Below are 21,336 nucleotides of genomic sequence, written 5' to 3' on the forward strand. Positions count from 1 at the left end.
TCGTACACCCAGGTTCGTCGTTGAGTACACCATCGCAGGCGCTCCTGTCTGTGATGCAGGGTTAAGGGTAACCATTGTTGTATTGCAAACGTCCCCATCTGTTGACTCAGGGATTTAGACGTGGCTGCACGATCCGTTACAGCCATGCGGATAAGATGGTTCAAAAAATGGCTCTGAGCACTATGGGACTCAACATCTGTGGTCATAAGTCCCCTAGAACTTAGAACTACTTAAACCTAACTAACCTAAGGACATCACACACATCCATGCCCGAGGCAGGATTTGAACCTGCGACCGTAGCAGTCGCGCTGTTCCTGACTGAGCGCCTAGAACCGCTAGACCACCGCGGCCGGCGCGGATAAGATGCCTGTCATCTCGACTGCTAGTGATACGAGGCCGTTGGGATCCAGCACGGCATTGCGTATTACCCTACTGAACCCACCGATTCCATATTCTGCTAACAGTCATTGGATGTCGACCAACGCGAGCAGCAATGTCGCGATACGATAAACCGCAAACGCGATAGGCTACAATCCGACCTTTATCAAAGTCGGAAACGTGATGGTACGCATTTCTCCTCCTTACAGGAGGCATCACAACAACGTTTCACCAGGCAACGCCGGTCAACTGCTGTTTGTTTATGAGAAATCGGTTGGAAACTTGCGTCATGTCAGCACGTTGTAGGTGTCGCCACCGGCGCTACCCTTGTGTGACTGCTCTGAAAAGCTAATCATTTGCATATCACAGCATCTTCTTCCTGTAGGTTAAATTTCGCGTCTGTAACACGTCATCTTCGTGGTGTAGCAATTTTAATGGCCAGTCGTGAATATTTAATCTTTGGTTGTCCTAGTAAGGAGCGAAAACAGTGTTTGGAAGAATTTATAAATAAATTTTCCTTTAGTTTATTTGTTACAGTGATGTTGGATAAATAAGAGCCTACGATATCGGCCGTCAGCTTTGACCAACGTGGATAACTAATGAGATTCTTCGTAAATGAAGTTTGATGATACCAGGGCTGTTCAACAGATAATTCAACACATTTTTTTCTGTAGTCAGGTTGGTTTTATTCAGGATTTCAATACACGATATTATTTCACACTCTCTTGACTATAAAACCCTATTTTTCAACACAGTGTCAGTTCAAAGCGACGGCCTTACATCACCTTACTAGGATTATCTGTATGCCCCCATGGTGCCATTATACTGGTCGACGTCGAAGCCGACGTCTATCCTCCACCATCAACGTACTGCTTCTCGCCGAGTGCATCCTTCATTGGGCCAAACAGATATAGGTAGGAAGGTGCGACACCCGGGCTGTAAGATGGATGAGAAACACGTTGTGGCCGAGCGTTTCTAGGCGCTTCAGTCCGGAACTGCGCGACTGCTACAGTCGCAGGTTCGAATCCTGCCTCGGGCATGGATGTGTGTGATGTCCTTAGCTTAGTTAGATTTAAGTAGTTCTAAGTCTAGGCGACTGATGTCCCATAGTCAAGTTCCATAGTGCTCAGAGCCATTTGAACCATTTTGATGAGAAAGAACAGTCCAATGAACTTTTGAGAAAGAACAGTCCAATGAACATTTATGAGCTCCTCTCAGATGCGCAGACTCGTGTGAGGCCTTACTTTGTCATAAAGAAGAAGTTCTTCTGCATTTTCATGGTGACAAGCCGACCGCGGTGGTCTCGCGGTTCTAGGCGCGCAGTCCGGAACCGTGCGACTGCTACGGTCGCAGGTTCGAATCCTGCCTCGGGCATGGATGTGTGTAATGTCCTTAGGTTAGTTAGGTTTAAGTAGTTCTAAGTTCTAGGGAACTGATGACCACAGCAGTTGAGTCCCATAGTGCTCAGAGCCATTTGAACCATTTGAACCATGGTGACAAACACGCTGAAGTCGTTTCTTCAATTTCCTGAGGGTAGCACAATACACTTCAGGGTTGATCAAACAGTACAACCGCTTCAGAGACCCAGAAGACAGTCGCCTTGACTTTACCGGCTGACGGAGTGCCTTTGGACTTTTTCTCTGGAGGAGAGGTGGTGTAGCGCCACTCCATGGACTGTCGTTTTGTTTCCGGTTCGGAGTTATGAATCCATATTTCATCGCAGGTGACGATGTTCGACAAAAATCTGTCGCGATCAGCTCGTATATGCAAGCAGTTCCGCTGGTCCTTTGTTGCTCATTATATGGTCTTCTGTTAGGCGGTGAGGAACCCGACGACCACACACCTTAGAGTACTCCAACTGGTGGACGACTGTATCGGCACTACCAACAGAGACGTCCAGTTGAGCAGCGAGCTGTTCGACTGTGATCTGTCGAGCTCTTCGAATGAGAGTGTCCGCACGTTCCAACATTCCAGGAGTTACAGTTGTGTGCGGTCGGCCGGCATGTGGGACATCAGACAGGTTTGCTCGACCATCTTTCTATGATGAGAGACGCCACGCCGAATGACTCACCGTGCTTTTGTTCACTGCCAGGTCTCCGCAGACATTACGGAAGCGCCTGTGAATATCTGTGATGCTCTGGCTTTCCGCCGAAAGATACTCAATGACAGCACTCTGTTTGAACGCACCTCCGTTACAGACGCCATTTTGAGGCTACCTGTCGAAACTTCATGAAACTCTAGGAGCTGAAGTTGGAATATTCCACAATGTCCCATAACAAATCCAGCATTTTTTCAGCTGAAATTGGCCGAGAAAAAAAAATGTGTTGCACTACTTATTGACTGCCCCTCGTATTTCGCTTTGCAAGTAGAAAGTTAAGCAGTGCTCTTAGTTACCTGCCTCACCACAGCCTCGGAGATCGTGACAATTCGCTATATAGAGCCACATACGTGTGACTACATATTTCACTCTGCTCGCTTCACTCATAGTAATTTAATCTGTGCTTCTAGGTTCCTGCCTAGCAACCACCATTCGGAAAAAAAACGCCAAATACTTGGGTAATCGGTAAACCAAAATTAAAAATCGAGCGATTCTCAGTGGCTATACTCTCACCTGAGTAGCTACGACCAATTATAACGAATTTCAACAGCTGCGCGAAGCGAAAACTCCGCCGACGCGGTAAGCACACTTCAGGTGTGGACGTCTATGCAGAAGGTGGAGGTCTGAGGATTGCTGCATCTGTAAAACAGGAAGGCCCGGCTATCTGTGGCACGTCTGACGACTGTGCTGGTACACACACAACTGTTTCGAAGCACACCGTTCACGGCACCCTGTTGAACGTGGGACTCGACACTCCACTGTAGAGGACTAGTACGTGTTCCGTTGTTAACCCAATGACACCGTCAATTAGATTAAGTCGTGACGACTCGCTCCGAGTCGATTTCCGGGTAGAGTATAATCTTTGATCGGCTGCCGAACGAGGAAGCTCGGTGGTGCTCGGCCGAAGAGAGGTGAGGTGAAGTGGGTCGCCGATAGAAAGTTGGACGGCGGTCGATGGAGTGGAGACAAGCACACACAAGACAGATCGGGAAGGCGCGTGATTGGCCGTGCAGTGCGGCGACTGCTGCCGTGTTTGGCTGAGAGGCTAGCAGTGGACTAGTATGGCCGCGGTATTTTATCTTTCTGCCGTGGATACGTCGCACGTTGCCTTAATCCAAGTGTCTTAGCTTCTTTTCTATTTGAAAACCTGTGTATTATACGTTGGTGTGCTCTTCCTCCATACTTTGTGGTCGCATTTGCCTGAGTGGTGACTTGACAGTTGTTTGAGAAAGAAAGTGACCTCTGTGTTACGGTGAGGGGTTTGCAGATTGATATATTTATAAATGTATGATTTGTAAATTATTGCCTATTAAGGGTCATATGTGTGCAGCTTGAATTAATTCTCAAAGGACTTCCGCTTTACATAAGGAACAGCTACTCGTCATATTGATTGTAAATTCCATTCTCTTGCTCGCCTACTGTTGCATTTTAGTGTGTTTCAGTGTTGCCTACGGAGCTGCGATACGACTGCGTGTGTGCTGCGTCACCGTTGATGTTCTGGACGTGTTATTTAGCCTATGTAATAGTGGAAGAGGAGGAACTGTAAGCTATAAGCACGTACGGTGATCAGCCAGAACATAATAACCTCCGACCTACTATCGATATAAACACGTCCAGACGATAGTAGCGTCATCTTGCGAGGAATGACTACTACTCAGACACATGCACAGATCATGTAGTGTCACTGACCATGCTGTACGTGTGTAGAATGGGGAAGGCCCACGAGCTATCTGAGTTTGACCGACGGCATATCGTGATAGCTCGGAAACTCGGCGCAAGCATTATGGAAGTTGCTCGAGCTGTCGGGTGTTCGAGGAATACTATGGTGAGTGCCTTCAACAGATGGTGAAACCAAGATGAAACCACAGCCAGACGTCGTGAGATTGGCCGACCACCGTCATTACAGATTCCGAACTTCGTAGACTTGGCAGCCTAGTAAAACAGGACAGGCGCCGAACTATGGAGGAACTAACATCAGACTTCAATCCTGGTTGGAGTACAGGTGTGTACAAACACACAGTACACCGAACACTCCAATAAATGGGCCTCCGCAGCTGACGAACCATGCATGTGGGACAGTTAACTCCACGATACTGGAAACTAGACTGAAATGGACACGTGACCGTCGGCACTGGATGTTAGCGCAATGGCAGAGAGTTTCATGGTATGATGAATCACTATCTTTTTCATCATACCGATGGCAGAGCACGATTCCGTCGTCTTCTAGGGGGACAACTCCTTGGAACCTGTATTGCGGGACGGAGACAGGTTGGCAACGGCTCCATTAAGCCCTGAAGAACGTTCACGTGGGCATGCACGGGTTCAGTGGAGCTCGTGGAAGGCACCATAACAGCCAAGGAGTATCGCACAATGGTTGCGGATCACCTACAGCTCTTCATGACGATCGTGTTTCAAGCTGCAATGGAGTTTTTCAACAAGAGGCTGTGATGGAGTGTTTCGAGGAACACAATGATGAGCTCTAATTGATGTGCTGGCCCCACCAACTCGCCAGATCTAAACTCGATCGAACACATGTGGGAGGCAATTGAACGTGTCGTCAGAGCTCATCGGCCCTCTTCCCGGAATTTACAGGGATGTGTGCGGATGTAGGGCCATTCCAGCTACCAAGGCCATATTGTTTCCATGCCACGACGCGTCGCCACTGTTATCCGTGCTAAAAGTGGACACAGCGGCTATTAGGTAGGTGGTCGTAATGTTCCGGCTGGTCAGTGCATGATACTCCTACGGGATTTTAAACTTTTCTGAGGGCTCTGAGCTGTTTGTACTTTTTGTTTTATGAAGTTGATTTTAATTCTTAGTTAGTAAGAAATTTACTTATTTGGAATTGTCATTCGTGCTTTGCTGTGCTCTTCAGGCGAAAAATTGTTAACAGGTGTTGCTGTTTTGTATTCGTTAGTTGATACATGTTTCTAAGGTCCCTAAATTGAAGACACACTTGTACTTAGGCCCGTTTGCTTTTGCATCCTTGTTGGCTTAGCCGTAAGAATTACGCACGAAATGTTGTTTGAGTGCCACTATAGACAGACAGTAGCTGCGAAATCTGTATTTTCGTTCCTTGCTGCGTACTTGAGCAATTATTCGTAGTCAGAACTTGCACATTGGCCTTTGAGTACGCCAGGTAGGCACGTGATATTTATCCTTAAAGTAATAAGTCTGTCTGTGCTTCAGGTGCTCCTGCCACACCTCTTATTCAAAGGACTTGGTAAGTTTACTCGGCCGAGTGTTTGGCCTAGCTGGATCTTGCAGCCGACTGAGCAACCACGACTGCCATTTGGAGTGATTCGTCGGGTACACCGCCGCCTTGACAGACAACCCGCACATTGGAAGTTTCAGCCGGTGTGTGTTACGGTGGCAAGGGGTCCTCATTCTGTAATCGAAGCCTAATGCTTCTAAGTTCTGACCTATACATAGAAATTAAGTTTCATTAAATCTGAAAGCTTGACTAACTGTCTGATTTGTCTGTTTACGTCAATTGCATTATTTTTCTCTTCAGATCAGTCTTGACCCATGAAAACATTAGAAGATGAACCGTTGTGGTTAAAATTGTTGTGGTGACCTTCTACTCTGGATATCCGGTAATCTTATGTAGCAAATGTATTTGTTGCATCTTACAGATACGATTTCACAGCTGTGATTTTCTGTCGTTGGGGTTGCCAATTTTTATCTTAATTTCAATGTGTGTAACGAATTCATGTTACTGTCTTTAGCTTAAAGGAGAGCGTGTACCTGCTCAGAATGTTTAAGTTTTTAAAAATTTCCTTATTAGCAAATTTCGAACAGCTAATTGTTATTAGTGCCTTTTTAAATTATTTCATTTATTTAATCTGTTATATTTATTTCCTCAGTTTGTTTGTTAGGTCTCCATAGAATTTTGTACATATATATGATCCAGTACCTGGAGGGTTCTCACATATCTGCCTCCCAAACGATATAGCTCTTAATAAGACCGTTATTAGTGTCCAAAGAAGAGACAAGCACTGTTTCCTGTGGTCACTCCTGGCTTGTAACAGAAATTATAAAAAAAAAATGCATGGTATATGTATGACTGTTGTGTGTGAATGTTGGTGGAGGCTACAAGCATGTAAATTAAAGGGAAAACTGAAGTAAAAAAATAAAAATTGAAATTTTATGCCTACGCCACCTTTTGTAGTCCACTAAAGTTTGCGTTTCTCTGTAGTGTACGTGTTATCATTTGAGAAATTCCATGAGTGTGTGCCTTAGATGGTATTACTGAGCGGGTGGTCCACTGTACTCACTGATGACGACGAGGTTGAGGGGCGGCGTGACCGGTACGGCAGGCTGCAAGGGCGGCTGCGCCAGCCACTCCTTCCTGCTGATGATCCGCAGTGCACTGGGCGGCAGCGAAGGGCCCTTCCCTGCAACAGCAAGCGACCGTCACCACAAATAAAAGGTTCAAATGGCTCTGAGCACTTTGGGACTTAACTTCTGACGTCATCGGCCGGCCGCGGTGGCCGTGCGGTTCTAGGCGCTGCAGTCCGGAACCGCGGGACTGCTACGGTCGCAGGTTCGAATCCTGCCTCGGGTATGGATGTGTGTGATGTCCTTAAGTTAGTTAGGTTTAAGTAGTTCTAAGTTCTAGGGGACTGATTACCTGAAAAGTTAAGTCCCATTGTGCTCAGAACCATTTGAACCATTTCTGAGGTCATCAGTCCCCTAGAACTTAGAACTACTTAAACCTAACTAACCTAAGGACATCACACACATCCATGCCCGAGGCATGATTCCAACCTGCGACCGTAGCGGTCGCGCGGTTCCAGATTGTAGCGCCTAGAACCGCTCAGCCACTCCGGCCGGCACCGTCACCACAGTGCCAGGCTTTGCGTGAGGTATACTTTAACAGGCTGATAGGAATCATTCACGTTCTGGTGTGTGATGTAATATACAGGGTGGTCCACTGATACTGACCGGGCCAAATATCCCACGAAATAAGTATCAAACGAAAAAACGACAAACAACGAAACTCGTCTAGCTTGAAGGGGGAAACCAGATGGCGCTATGGTTGGCCCGCTAGATGGCGCTGCCTTAGGCCAAATGGATACCACCTGCGTTCTTTTAAATAGGAAGCCCCATTTTTTATTACATATTCGTGTAGAGCGTAAAGAAATATGAATCTTTTAGTTGGACCACTTTTATCGGTTTGTGATAGATGGCACTGTATAGTCATAAACGTATAAGTACGTGGTATCACGTAACATTCCGCCAGTGCGGACGGTATTTGCTTCGTGATACATTACCCGTGTTAAAATGGATCGTTTACCAATTGCGGAAAAGGTCGATATCGTGTTGATGTATGGCTGTTGTGATCAAAATGCCCAACGGGTGTGTGCTATGTATGCTGCTCGGTATCCTGGACGACATCATCCAAGTCTCCGGACCGTTCGCCGGATAGTTACGTTATTTAAGGAAACAGGAAGTGTTCGGCCACATGTGAAACGTCAACCACGACCTGCAACGAATGATGAGGCCCAAGTAGGTGTTTTAGCTGCTGTCGCGGCTAATCCGCACATTAGTAGCAAACAAATTGCGCGAGAATCGGGAATCTCAAAAACGTCGGTGTTGAGAATGCTACATCTACATCGATTGCACCCGTACCATATTTCTACGCACCAGGAATTGCATGGCGACGACTTTGAACGCCGTGTACAGTTCTGCCACTGGGCAAAGGAGAAATTACCCGACGATGACAGATCTTTTTGCACGCGTTCATTTTAGCGACGAAGCGTCATTCACCAACAGCGGTAACGTAAACCGGCATAATATGCACTATTGGGCAACGGAAAATCCACGATGGCTACGACAAGTGGAACATCAGAGACCTTGGCGGGTTAGTGTATGGTGCGGTATTATGGGGGGAAGGATAATTGGCCACCATTTTATCGATGGCAATCTAAATGGTGCAATGTATGCTGATTTCCTACGTTATGTTCTACCGATGTTACTACAAGATGTTGCACTGCATGACAGAATGGCGATGTGCTTCCAACATGATGGATGTTCGGCATATAGCTCGCATGCGGTGAAGCGGTATTGCCGGCCGGTGTGGCCGTGCGGTTCTAATCGCTACAGTCTGGTACAGAGCGACCGCTACGGCCGCAGGTTCGAATCCTGCCTCGGGCATGGATGTGTGTGATGTCCTTAGGTTAGTTAGGTTTACTTAATTCTAAGTTCTAGGCGACTGATGACCTCAGAAGTTAAGTCGCATAGTGCTCAGAGCCATTTTTGAAGTGTTATTGAATAGCATATTTCATGACAGGTGGATATTTCGTCGAAGCCCCATACCATGGCCCGCACGTTCACCGGATCTGACGTTACCGGATTTCTTTCTGTGGGGAAAGTTGAAGGATATTTGCTATAGTGATCCACCGACAACGCCTGATAACATGCGTCAGTGCATTGTCAATGCATGTGCGAACATTACGGAAGGCGAACTACTCGCTGTTGAGAGGAATGTCGTTACACGTATTGCCAAATGCATTGAGGTTGACGGACATCATTTTGAGCATTTAATGCATGAATGTGGTATTTACAGGTAATCACGCTGTAACAGCGTGCGTTCTCAGATACGATAAGTTCACAAAGGTACATGTATCACACTGGAAGAACCGAAGTAAAATGTTGAAACGTACCTACGTTCTGTATTTTAATTTAAAAAACCTACCTGTTACCAACTGTTCGTCTAAAATTGTGAGCCATATGTTTGTGACTATTACAGCGCCATCTATCACAAAGCGAATAAAGTGGTCCAACTAAACCATTCATATTTCTTTACGTACTACACGAATATGTAGTAAAAAATGGGGGTTCCTGTTTAAAAAGACGCAGCTGATATCCGTTTGACCTATGGCAGCGCCATGTAGCGGGCCAACCATAGCGCCATCTGATTTCCCCCTTCAAGCTAGACAAGTTTCGTTCTTTGTAGTTTTTTTCGTTTGACGCTTATTTCGTGAGATATTTGGCCCGGTCACCATCAATGGACCACCCTGTGTACCGTGAGATCTCGAGGATTGTCTGGTTGCCCGTATTTTGTTTCCCGTTTAGCGCCACTCAGAGAACACTTGCAGGGTAACTCTTGTTGATACACGGCTTCACCAGGCCATGCGTCTTGTAACTGGTACCATCAGACCCACACCTACTTTCTGGCCACTCACACTTAGCCACATACCACCTCCATCTCCGCTGCGGGGAAGTGCACTTTAACGGTAGTGCAATAAACTTTAGAAACTAACCTCCCTGTCCAAGGAGACATTCCAAACATCAGAAAAAGTAGGCTTCGCTCTCGTTACCCATCTCTGGAAACCAAAAGAATGTTCAGTGAAACGGCTTAAAATACTGATGACTGCTGGAACCACACATAACAGGTTAATGTAACGAAGGAACGTCGTAAAATGCTTTGCTTAACGACCAAGCCACCTGGCTTTGAACTGCTATGCAAGGTGTGGTCGGTTCGTAACCGAATAAGAACCAACACTGGAATATGTGCCGACTCTTTGCACAAGTGGAAGAAAATAACTTCTCCAAGTTGTGGCTGCGTCGCTGCAAAGCAGACTGTTCGCCAAGTAATTCAAGAATGTCCTCTCAGAGTTTTCCCTGTCGATACAACAGAGTTTTTAGTGATGTCGGAGGCATCAGTAGCCTACATTCGTAGCCTGTATATTAGTTCGTGGTTTGAGATGACTGTAATATTATATATTGTGATGCAACCACAAGCTAAATAGCAGGCTCCCGACAAACAATTACAAAGGAAAACAAATGAACTCTCTTGGTGTTGTGCCTTCAGAAACTGGTCGATGGTTTCACGGGCCATCACCAGCTAGCGTCTGGCGATCGCAGCCAATTACAGACCGAGTTCTTAAATAGTAACAGAAGACAAGTTTCCAAATGAAATGGTTATTGGGGAAACAACGTAATGCCTCTTACTTACAGGAGGGCACAAAAACTGTGAAGCTTTTCCACAGTGAGAACAAATTACGTCCTAAAACAGAACACTTATAGGATCGCTACGTCTGTCTGTCTGGGAACGGTAAACTTATCAAGTTGAAACTTACGTCAAGTACTAAGGTGTACGATTCCGAGGTGGTGTAACAAATTTAAGCTTCTAAGTCAATACATTAAAAGATACACGCACAAGATCGTATTTTTTTACGATTTTCTCTATTCTCGATAACTGGTAAAAAGAAGTGGCTCTTAATAAGCTAATAGTGACGGTCACAGTCAGAACAAGATAAAATATGATCATTGGGTCGTTTCTGTTTGCTCTAGGATAACCATGAGAGAAAAAAGGTATTTCTTTCACCCTGGGTATAGATTGCTATGAGTTTTTTGGATGATTCCACGATGTATGTACTCTCAATTTTTAATTCATTTTCCAGCAGTTGTAAAACTTTTGATTAGCGGGTAGACAAATATACACAAGTACTTGAGAATAGCAGTAACAGTTAACTGATGCAGGCGTCATGAAGTCAATCAGTCAAGAAAAAAAAATTAAAGCATTTTTACTGTAGGGGGTAAGCATTCATCTATGTATTTTATCAACAAGCTACAAACTCATTTGGCTGCTTTCTTTACTACTCCCCTGTGACATAAAAAAGGGAAAAAATCTTCAGGCTTGTGATGCTGTCTACCGAGAGCAACAGAAACCACACAAGTTTTCCACGTGTCTGTCTCTTCGAGACGAGGAGCTGAACCAACGAAATATTAACGTCCACCGAGCGTAGATCTTACACAGGTGTATTAAAGGCATAAAATATGTTATGGAAAGTTTCAGACTTAAGTCGTTTCTGCAGGCACCGGTTCATAGAGAAGGTTGATCTTATAAACGTATTTTTTATAAACTGATGTTGTATTAAAAAACTAAGAACAGCTAATCTCACAGCTGGCTGATTTCTCATACGTGCATGAATGAAGTTACTGGTAGAATATAAGAGAGGCGAAAATAAACTGTGTTCATTTCAAACATATGAGACACTGTGCTATAAAATAATTAATTTTAAAATTTAGAGCAGCGTTGTTTCTTCCTTTCTTAGGTGCGGGAAATACGTCAGACGAATGCGCCCACTTAGTTCATCTGTAATCTCCAGTCTGGTCTCAGAAACACTGTACCCAAGTCTTCTTTCATTAAACTGTGTGACATATGTTCATTACAGTTGATAACGCTTTTCGTTGGCTTACAAAGATGGTGAAATATATACTGTCTGAAAAATTGAATAAATTCCGCATAAAAGTGAAGAAATTGATAAGAAATATAGAATTATTCCTTCAAGTAATATTCCCAGCCACAGTCCCTGAAAAGTCACTACAAACTTTTCGGTAGTGTTCATTAAAAGATATTGTAACAGTCATAAAAGGTACTACAAAAGCAATCAACGAATTAACAAATTACTTCTGACAGTCGAGCTTTCTTATCTGGATAAATATAGAAACTGAAAATTTTATAATATATCTAATGACTTACATATCTTAATACATTTTTCGCCGTGTGCGAGTCAAAGTAAATACTTGATAAGTAATCTCAGGTAAGAGCGTATCTGGGAATATTATTATCGCTGTTGCTGTTCGTTTATTCGATAGCTTCTTGCAGATCAATACGCGTTCTTTAAGCCATTGTCTGTCTCTGAGGAAATACGTATTTGTTAAAATTTCCGAACACGGCCATTTTGTGTCCTAAACCCTGTACTACATTGTCAAGATATTAATGAAGTGTAAATATATCTTCTGGTGAGAACAAAGAAAAATTCTACTTACTAATTACTAGATGAAAGTATATCCTGGATTAATCATTTCTGCATTTCCAGTACAGTGTATTGGAAGTGATATAGTGTCGTTGTCGGCTCATGGTAAAGTATAATGGGGCCTGCAACTTCGGAACGGATGAATTTTTCTGCTACATTTTTTAAAATGAAACTAAATGAAGTAAATGAGTAAATAAATGAACTTGACGATGACCATCAGCCCAATAATGTGTCATACACACTACATGCTGCATAACACTACACCAGCCACAGAACCAAATGAAAACCGCAATGTAATCAGTATTCACATTTTCCGTAAGGTAATCAGTATTTAGATTTTCCTTTATTTAAGAAAGACTCTGATTGGTAATTTTTTTGCAAGTTATGTCACAGGATCAGAGTTATTCCCTGAAAATAAGTAACAGCTTTGCTAATAACTCTTGAGCTTAAATAAAAGGATGAACTAAATATCAGTATAATTTACTAATTACAGCATTAATGTTCAAAGAACGCAGCAGCCAATGAATAATAAAAAACAACAATCGTTTACTAATAAACTTTAGTTTTTTCAGAAAAATATCTGGCAGTTTTACAATGTTAACATTATTGAAATTGTTGAAATTTATAAGTTACAAAACATCTGGAGAGAAGAGTTAATCAAAGTATACTACAGTAACAACAGCATTATGTTCAACGCTTATGAAGAGAATAGTTATAAAAATGACTGGTATAAATGAATATTGGACAGTGGCTACAAAAAGAAAAGGAACATCTTCTGGTTCAACAACAATAATCATGTTTTTAAGAACTTACTTTTTTAATTCAACTAAAATATCTTTAGTGTTCGAATGAAACAACAAGTTTACTGTTAACACTCACTGTCTATTTATACGCGCAACGCACCTTGAAAGTTTAAACCTTCATCATCGGGTGGATTTACATGTGTGTTGTGTTACGATGTTGGGGTAAAAGTAAAATACAGTACCTCCAATGGACATACGCTCCTGTCTCTGTTGTAAAATACCACATGCAAACTGCCATGTCATATTTTGTGAAAAAAAAAAAAAAACACTCTGGTGTCTGGAAACTGCTAGGTGCAAAGAACATTATCTCGAAGTACAAAGAATATACATCGTAACAACATCATTATTTGGAGATCTTTGTTTGAGTAGCTGACTACAGCGTTGGAATATACAAAGGTTGGAACTTTAATAGTGGCAACTATTTATTTACAGCTCGTACAAAATAGATACGTGTTTAAAAGTTTTACTTACCTTCAAAGTCGTCACCAGCATTGTGTATAACCCGTTGCCAGCGATGTGGAGGTCGTAGGATACTCTTAGCAGTGCCAGTTACGTTGACAGTTCGAGCGGCGCCATCTATTGCCCGACGAATTTGTAGCAGTTCTGAAGCGAATGCCGTGGTTTCCTTCAGTTTACAAATCGAGTTGAACTTACGAGGGCTTAAGACACGGGAGTGCAGTAGGTAGTATAGCACTTAGCAGCCCCATGAGTCAAAGAAATCAGTAACAGCTTGCGCTGTACATGCTTGAGCATTATCCTGCAAAATGATGGTCAGACCCTGAAGAAAGTGTCATCACTTCTGTCTCTATGCTGTTCATTTTTGGAACACAGCCTACGACCTAGAGAGTGATGACACTTTCTGCAGGACCTGACCATCAGTTTTCAGGATAATGCTCAATCATGTACAGTGCAAGCTGTTACTGATTTGTTTGACTCATGGGGCTGCTAAGTGCTATTCCACCTACTGCACCCTCCTGACTTAAGCACTCGTGAGTTCAGCTCGATTTGTAAACTAAAGGAAACACTTCACGGCATTCGATTCAGAACTACTACAAATTCGTCGGGCAATAGACCGCGCAGCTCGAACTGTCAACATAACTGGCACTGCTAAGAGTATCCTACGACTTCCACATCGCTGGCAACGGGTTATACACAATGCTGGTGACTACTTTGAAGGTCATTAAAACTTTGAAACACGTATCTGTTTTGTACCAGCTGTAAATAAATAGTTGCCACTATTAAAGTTCCATCCCTCGTATATTTCATGTGGTATATAAATTCGATTCTGTTAAGTTTGTGTAGCTTAAATTTCATACTCGTTTATACACTGAAGTGCCAAAGATACTGGTGTAGCCATGCGTATTCAAATACAGAGATGTGTAAACAGGCAGAATAGGGCACTCCGGTCGGCAACGCCTTTATAAGACAATGAGTATCTGGTACAGTCGTTATATCGTTTACTGCTGCTACAGTGGCAGGTTATCAAGATTTAAATGAGTTTGAACGTGGTGTTATAGTCGGCGCACGAGCCATTGGACACCGCATCTGAGAGGTAGAGATGAAGTGGGGATTTTCCAGAATGATCATTTCGCGATTGCACCGTGAATATCAGGAATCCTATGATAAATTATTATTTCCGACATTTCTGTGGACGGTAAAAGATCCTGCAAGAACGGGACCAACGACGACTGAAGACGAGCCTTAATTTTTGTTATTTTATCTTCGTGGTTCAAATGGTTCAAATGGCCTTGAGCACTATGGGACTTAACTTCTGAGGTCATCACTCCCCTAGACTTACAACTACTTAAACCTAACTAACCTACGGACCTCACACACATCCATGCCCGAGGCAGGATTCGAACCTGCGACCGTACCGGTCGCGCGGTTCCAAACTGAAGCGCCTAGAACCGCTCGTCCACACCGGCCGGCTCTTCGTGGTCTTTACACGGTATGTACGTTGGTCGCAGCAGAATCGTTCTGCAGCCAGCTTCAAATGTCGGTTCTGTAAATTTTCTGAATACTGCTCCACGAAAAGAATGTCGTCTTCCCTCCAGGGATACCCACTTTAGTTCACTAAGCACCTCCGTAGTATTCACGCGTTGATCGAACCTACCAGTAACAAGTCTAGCAGGTTACGTCTGAATTGCTTCGATATCTCCCCTTCAATCCGACCTGCTGGGGTCTCAAATACTTGGCCAGTACTAAATTTGAACATTATGTAAGTGTTTTTCCTTCTCATCTGAATTCGTTTACATTCTTCTACGTTTAGGTCAGCTCCTGTTCATCACACCATATAGCGATTTTGTCTGTCACCTTGTATCCTCCTACAGTCACTTAACGATCACGCCTTCCCGTACAAAACATCAACATCAGCGAACAGCCTCAGGTTGCAGCTCACCCGGTCAGTCAGATCGTTTATGTATGTAATTAATAAGAGTGGTCCTATCACACTTGCCTGGGACACTGCTGGCGATACCCTTGTCTCTGATGAACACTCGTCGTCGAGGACAACGTACTGGATTCTAAGAAGTCTTCGAGCCAGTCACACATCTGCGAACCTCTTCTGTATACTCGTACTTTCGTTAACAGTCTTCAGCGGGGCACCGTGTCAAACACTTTCCGGAAATCTAGGGATATGGAAGCTGCCTTTTCCTCTATATCTATATTTTGCAGGACATCATATGAGAAAAGGGAAAGATGAGTTTCGCACGAGCCATGCTTTCTAAACCCGTGCTGATTTGTTAACAGAAGCTGTTCCGTCTCGTGGGAATTTGTTGCATTCCTCCTTTTTGTACCTCATTACTACAGTTATATCTACAGTTCTGTTGTCATGTAGTTCAGTGCACCTGTTGTGCGGTACCTGATAAGGCGTGTCGTTTTCATTCAAGTGGGCGACGATTGGTTGATTGAGAACCATTAGACAATGGTATTACAGCAGAGAGGCAACATCTGTTGGGTAATTAATTTTGTCGATACCAAAGACTTCATAACGTTCGAAGAATCTGTCTTTATTAAGCAACTTTAATTAATTTTAGAGAACGTGATAACTTATCTGCACATCTGCCATTATTGACACAGTGTAATGTGCCGAAGGCACTTTGGTATAAACTTCAGTCGTGAAGTGGGTTCACCAACACGACCCTGAATATTAGGCTTCAGTCAGTTCTGTACCAGTATAGTGAACGAGTGACAGGACAGATAATTTCAATCTGTTATTTTCGACACCACTTAGGTGAGGCTGCCTGGCCTCACGCGCTGGAGCAGCTCAGCTAAACGTGTATCCACGTCTCTGACATTTTTAACGTGCTCAAAGGAGGTGCGCGGGAGGCATCGAGGGTATTGCCGAACTGGGGGTTCTTAAAGCGACCTGTCGCCGTTTTATTCACGCACATGACTATGTGATGACGTCTTAGGACGGCGCGGAACTGGAGGACTCAAAAGCATAAACACTCTGCGAGGTGCCGGGGCTAGTAGTGTATTTATCACTAAATTCTACTAGAATCCACATGTGTAAATCATGCTCTAAGCCCCCCCTATTCTAACTCCGACTTTTGCTGTTGCACAAGGATAAAACAAATACGCGAACTGACTCTAATCAACCCTGCTAGTGGAGTAGAAGAGAGTTTGGCACCTGCAATAATTTAATTTGATAAATAAGTTAAATAAACAAAGGTTTCATTAGCATAGTGAGGAATGATAGGGTTGCTCTATTGATTAACAGAAAGAAAGTTCTGTCCAAAATAACAATATGATTTATTAAGATTAAACGCAGAATAGTAAAAGAGACACAGGAAATATAAAACATCAAATTGGCTAAAATTGGAGATTCATACAAACACAGTAAAGGTGAAGTTGTCCCTAACTTAGATCGTGAGGTTTAAGACGAAGTGGTATGTGGAGCCAATTCCTTTCCACTCAAATCTCAAGAGAGACACACAGCTAACCCAATAGTAATTGCTGCTACTCGAAACTGAACAAAGTTAGAAAAGGATGAACAGGCGCGCTCTGCTGAGCTCTGATTATCACCTAGGAAAATCCCTATCTGCCGGTGCTGCGGACGTACATTACCAACAGTCTTCTTATCTCCCAGAACACGATCTGGCGTACCGCAGGCGAGGGCTGGTTGCTCCGACGTCCTCGACCGAAAGGCGACTGCCGACTACCCAGAGCACCCGTACAGGCCGAACACCGAACATTCCCGCCCCCACGACAGTGGCCGTGGTTACGTTCCAATCAGCAACTCGAAAACCGGCGGAAATTCCACTCCATTGCCGGAGCACTACCATTCCACCAATGGAGATTCTTGGCGCCAATTTCTGTGCTGATTTTGCAGAAAGTGCGGGAATTTTCCCGCCACAACTGCGTGGGTACACAAGTCATTCCCACGCCTCGCTGGTAGCCCGCCAGAAAGTGTTTTCGCAAAGTTTCTCTGAAGTAACGGAACCTCTAGCCCAGCCGCTACTTCACACCCCAGCGGGCGTGTCTCTTGACAATGTCGGCGTCTGAAAAGCATTCACTCGACTGCCTCACACACGTCGGCTTAACTCTCTCCAGTTCCACAGAGCCCGCCTGTCACCGGCCCACCCGGGTGACGAGAGACGCTGCGTGGGAAGTACGCGTGTTAAGGAAAAGCAACCCTCCACCGCATGCAACTAGAGAGGAGAATCGTAAGATAGAAATATGAGAGGGGGCTCATGCCACCTCTCAACTCTTTCCTTTTTCGCTCTCATTCAAATGTCGTCGAATGGTTTTGCATGGTCTCTAGTGGTTCCACGCTATATGCATAGAAAAAATTCGGTCGCGCTACATTCCAAAGGGGTGTTAGCACGTTCAGTGTGGTTGCTGGCCCACAATGTCCTTAGAGAAGGACTGAATTGTCCGTGGGGTGTCATCAGTGTCGAAGATAATAAACAATGTCGTCCTGTTCTCATCGCACTGCGATTTGCCGTTTTTGGCCGCGAAATGCGTGGGAATCAACGCCACAGGTGAAGGGGTGGTTTTATTGACATCCGCTGAGACGCTCATTATGCCACGCCTGAGTCGTGCTTCGGCTCGCGTTGGTGCCGTTGTAGGTTTCCGCCCTCTGTTGGAAGCCAGACTGTATCGTTTAGTTGACATGGTTGCGGTTGTTTTTATTCTTCTTGTGTTGACTGGCGCCACTTGGTTTCACAAACTTTGCCTGTCCGCTAGTGGCAGCAGCGGCGTTATCGATATGTAGTAACTGTGGCCCTATCTTTGGGAGACGTCGCTGTTCGGTTGGGGACTCCAGAGGAGCCAACAGGGCAGTGCTACAATATGCCGGGACCGCTGGCGGCATACATGCACTGCCGGATGGAAGTGCTGTGGTCGCGAGGGTACATGACCTAGTCGTCAACAGGATCCATAAAGCTTTGAGTGAATTTTAATCGTAGCAGTGAAACCTCCACCACTGTGAGATTTCGCGATTCTCCAGTGACTTGGGTTCATGTTGCTGCTCGCAGTGTCGCCGAGACGAAGAGCAGCGAGTGGAGTGCTGGGGGAAGGTGGATCTAATTAGCTTTCCTCGACTTCTTGTTACTAACTGCTGCATTCTACGTGTTACTATTTGTTAAGTTCAACCAGAGGTATTTTTCCTGTCTGGTGGCCGCTAACGCCCCAGTGACCTGCCCTGGAAGTTAGTATATGTAACGGTAGTGCACGATTCCTCGCCTTGCCGCTGCTGTCCGGTAAGGCGTGTAGTTTTGACAGTTTCCTTGATTTGTAGGTCGGTTGGTGTTACTTCTACTCTGGTAGCAGTGGTTCCTTTTTCGTTTCGGACGCTCTAAACACAGCATTCTGAGGACGTAGTGCTGACCGCCGGTTCCGGCTTTGGTGTGGTGCTCCATCGTTGCATTGGTTATCGGACGTTAGGTAGCTTCAGCAGATTATCATTAGTCATTTTTTAGACTGCCACTAGTCTGATTTACCATCTTGGCTGCCTTTCTCATCGGTCGCGAAAGGGGTTTATGGCCTGATCTGTTCAGAGGTCGATTCTTGGAGCACCGTCTGTGACCAGCTCCTGTGTTTTATTGTTGAGTTATTATTTTATTATGGTATTACCAAGTTACCATCATTTGTCTCACCTGTTTGTCCTTTTGAACTAACCTTGTTATTATATTTGCTGTTTTATTGTATGTTTCTATTTTTTTTTAATATAATTGCCATTGGGTTAGATAGAGCAGCAATCAGTCGTAGAATTAAGTTGCAACTTAATTCTACGACTGATTGCTGCTCTATCTAACCCAATATAACCACAGTCGTTGCGTGCACCCTCCCCATGGAGGGAAACCTGATAATTGCCATTCTTGGCGTTACAGCAAGTTTAAATGGTTGTGCTACCACGTTTACTATCATTTTGTCTCACCTGTTTGGTGATCAGTTGCCTATCTTGTAAATTAACTTTTGGTATTGCCTTGCTGTTTGACAGTATGTTTGTTAAATTTTTTTAATAATAGCCATTCTTGGCATTAAAAGCCTTCAGCCGTGACTGTCGCTACTTGTCTTACAATTGTAGTTTAGCAGTCAACCTTTAAGACCTTAGTGATTTGTTTTCAATATTTTAATAACTGTAGTTTGTAAGTTGCAACAAGTTAAACAATTCTGAATTTATTGCCATTAAGGCCTTCAGCCGTGAAACAATTCTTAATTTATCGCCACTAAGGCCTTCAGCCGTGAGTGTCGTTAATTGCCGGAAAATTTTAATTTGACAATTGTATTTTTGCAGCGAGCTTTAAGACCTTGGTCACTTGTCTTTTATATTTTTAATAACTGTAATCATAAGTTGCAGCAAGTTTAATCAGTTCTTAATTTATTGGCATTAAGGCCTTCAGCCGTGAAACAAATCTTAAATTATAGCCATTATTTTAATTTATTGTTGATTTTAAATAAATTGTGTGTGATTAAAAGAAAAGCGAACCAATAGTAACTGATTACGGCCCCATCAACAATCGTAACCGAATCCTACATTGCTTGACCACCAGGTCTCATGTTCCTAGGGGTTTCTGGTGTGGAGGCTGGGCCGCGGTGTGTGGTGAAGTGTATTCCTCAGTCGCCCAGAAGAAGCGTGATTTCAATGCTGGATGTCGTGGTTCTGACCCGCATTTCAGAGGCGTCAATAGATGGAGTGCGATGTGTGTAAGACGGGGCTGTGACGACCTTCCCATCGATGGCACATTCACGATGGCGTTTGGAAGAATTGTAGTGAAACTTGGTGCCTATGAGACACTAATCCAGCTTAAGTCTCACATGAACTTCCGAGCTGTGGCCTTGTTTCCACACGTGTTGACACCTTGCTGTTTGAAGAGTCGCCGAACCCGAGGTTGACGTCGCACAGCGTCACGCTTTGCATCATTACAGACGAATGTTGTAGCCGCCTTTGGGCCAATTTTAAGCGTGCTTTGGAGTGGGAGTCTACTAAGTAGCTTCGAAAAAGTGATACATCGTGTTTTCTTCTTTTATTCTGAAGTGTGTTTCTCCATGATGTCTCTCAACGTAGGTATAGAAAGTTTCAGACAAGAAAGGATTTCCTACAGAGTTTTGTTATTGTGGATGGAGGATCACAAACAGACATAGAATAGCGTCAAGTGTGCCGCATGAAAGCGTGACAGTGTCGTTCTACTTCATGTTTATTAATCATTTAAATGATAGTACTAGTAGCGATATCAAACCTTTCGACATACGACGCGGTAATCTCCTCGTATGACGCAGTGATACCTGATAAAAACTGTAGCAGTTTCCAGCCAAGCAGGAACAGAATATTCTTTTGCAATGATTGGTAATTATCTGGTAAATCAGATGAAGCTGTGCAGCTCACGAGGCATAAGATAGCCTCTTACTACAGGGGCACTGGATAACTACAGGAGTCATTTCTACCACAAATACCCCAAGCAAACCATTCCTGTGATATGAACTTAATCGATTCTTTAAACGAGGTGTAGTAACTCAAGCGTTTCAGTTCATTAATAACGCGTTTTGTCCACAAAAGAAATTGCATACGAAACATACTGCCCACAGTGGAAACTGCCCAATATTTGGGAAATCCGTGTAATGACTAGAGAATACGAAGAGAAGCTACATGAATGGTCCCAGGCTTATTTACCTTGCATGAAGGCGCAGCAGAAACCTCTGACGTCCCGGATACCAATCCAATGTCTTACACTTCAGAACTTCTCTTGGCCCCGGTACCTCGTCTGATACTGGGTATAAAAGTATCTCTGATGTTTCTACAAACAGATTATCATCTGGCTTAGATTTCATAGGGATTTGCAGA

General features: G+C 44.0%; 1 protein-coding gene across 2 annotated transcripts in view; it reads right to left on the reverse strand.

The window, feature by feature from the left end:
* Positions 1 to 21,336, reverse strand: part of LOC126259976 (uncharacterized) — a 177,711-nt gene that overhangs the window by 59,866 nt on the left and 96,509 nt on the right. The window contains exon 2 of one of the 2 annotated variants that reach the window (XM_049957101.1): positions 6,754 to 6,873. The exons of the other annotated variant lie outside the window; for it this stretch is intronic. Within the exon in view, the coding sequence (XP_049813058.1) occupies positions 6,754 to 6,873 (120 nt within the window). The remainder of the gene's footprint in view (positions 1 to 6,753; positions 6,874 to 21,336) is intronic. 2 annotated transcript variants of the gene reach the window in all.

This window comes from Schistocerca nitens, chromosome 5, assembly GCF_023898315.1.
Source record: "Schistocerca nitens isolate TAMUIC-IGC-003100 chromosome 5, iqSchNite1.1, whole genome shotgun sequence".
Classification (NCBI taxonomy): domain Eukaryota; kingdom Metazoa; phylum Arthropoda; class Insecta; order Orthoptera; family Acrididae; genus Schistocerca; species Schistocerca nitens.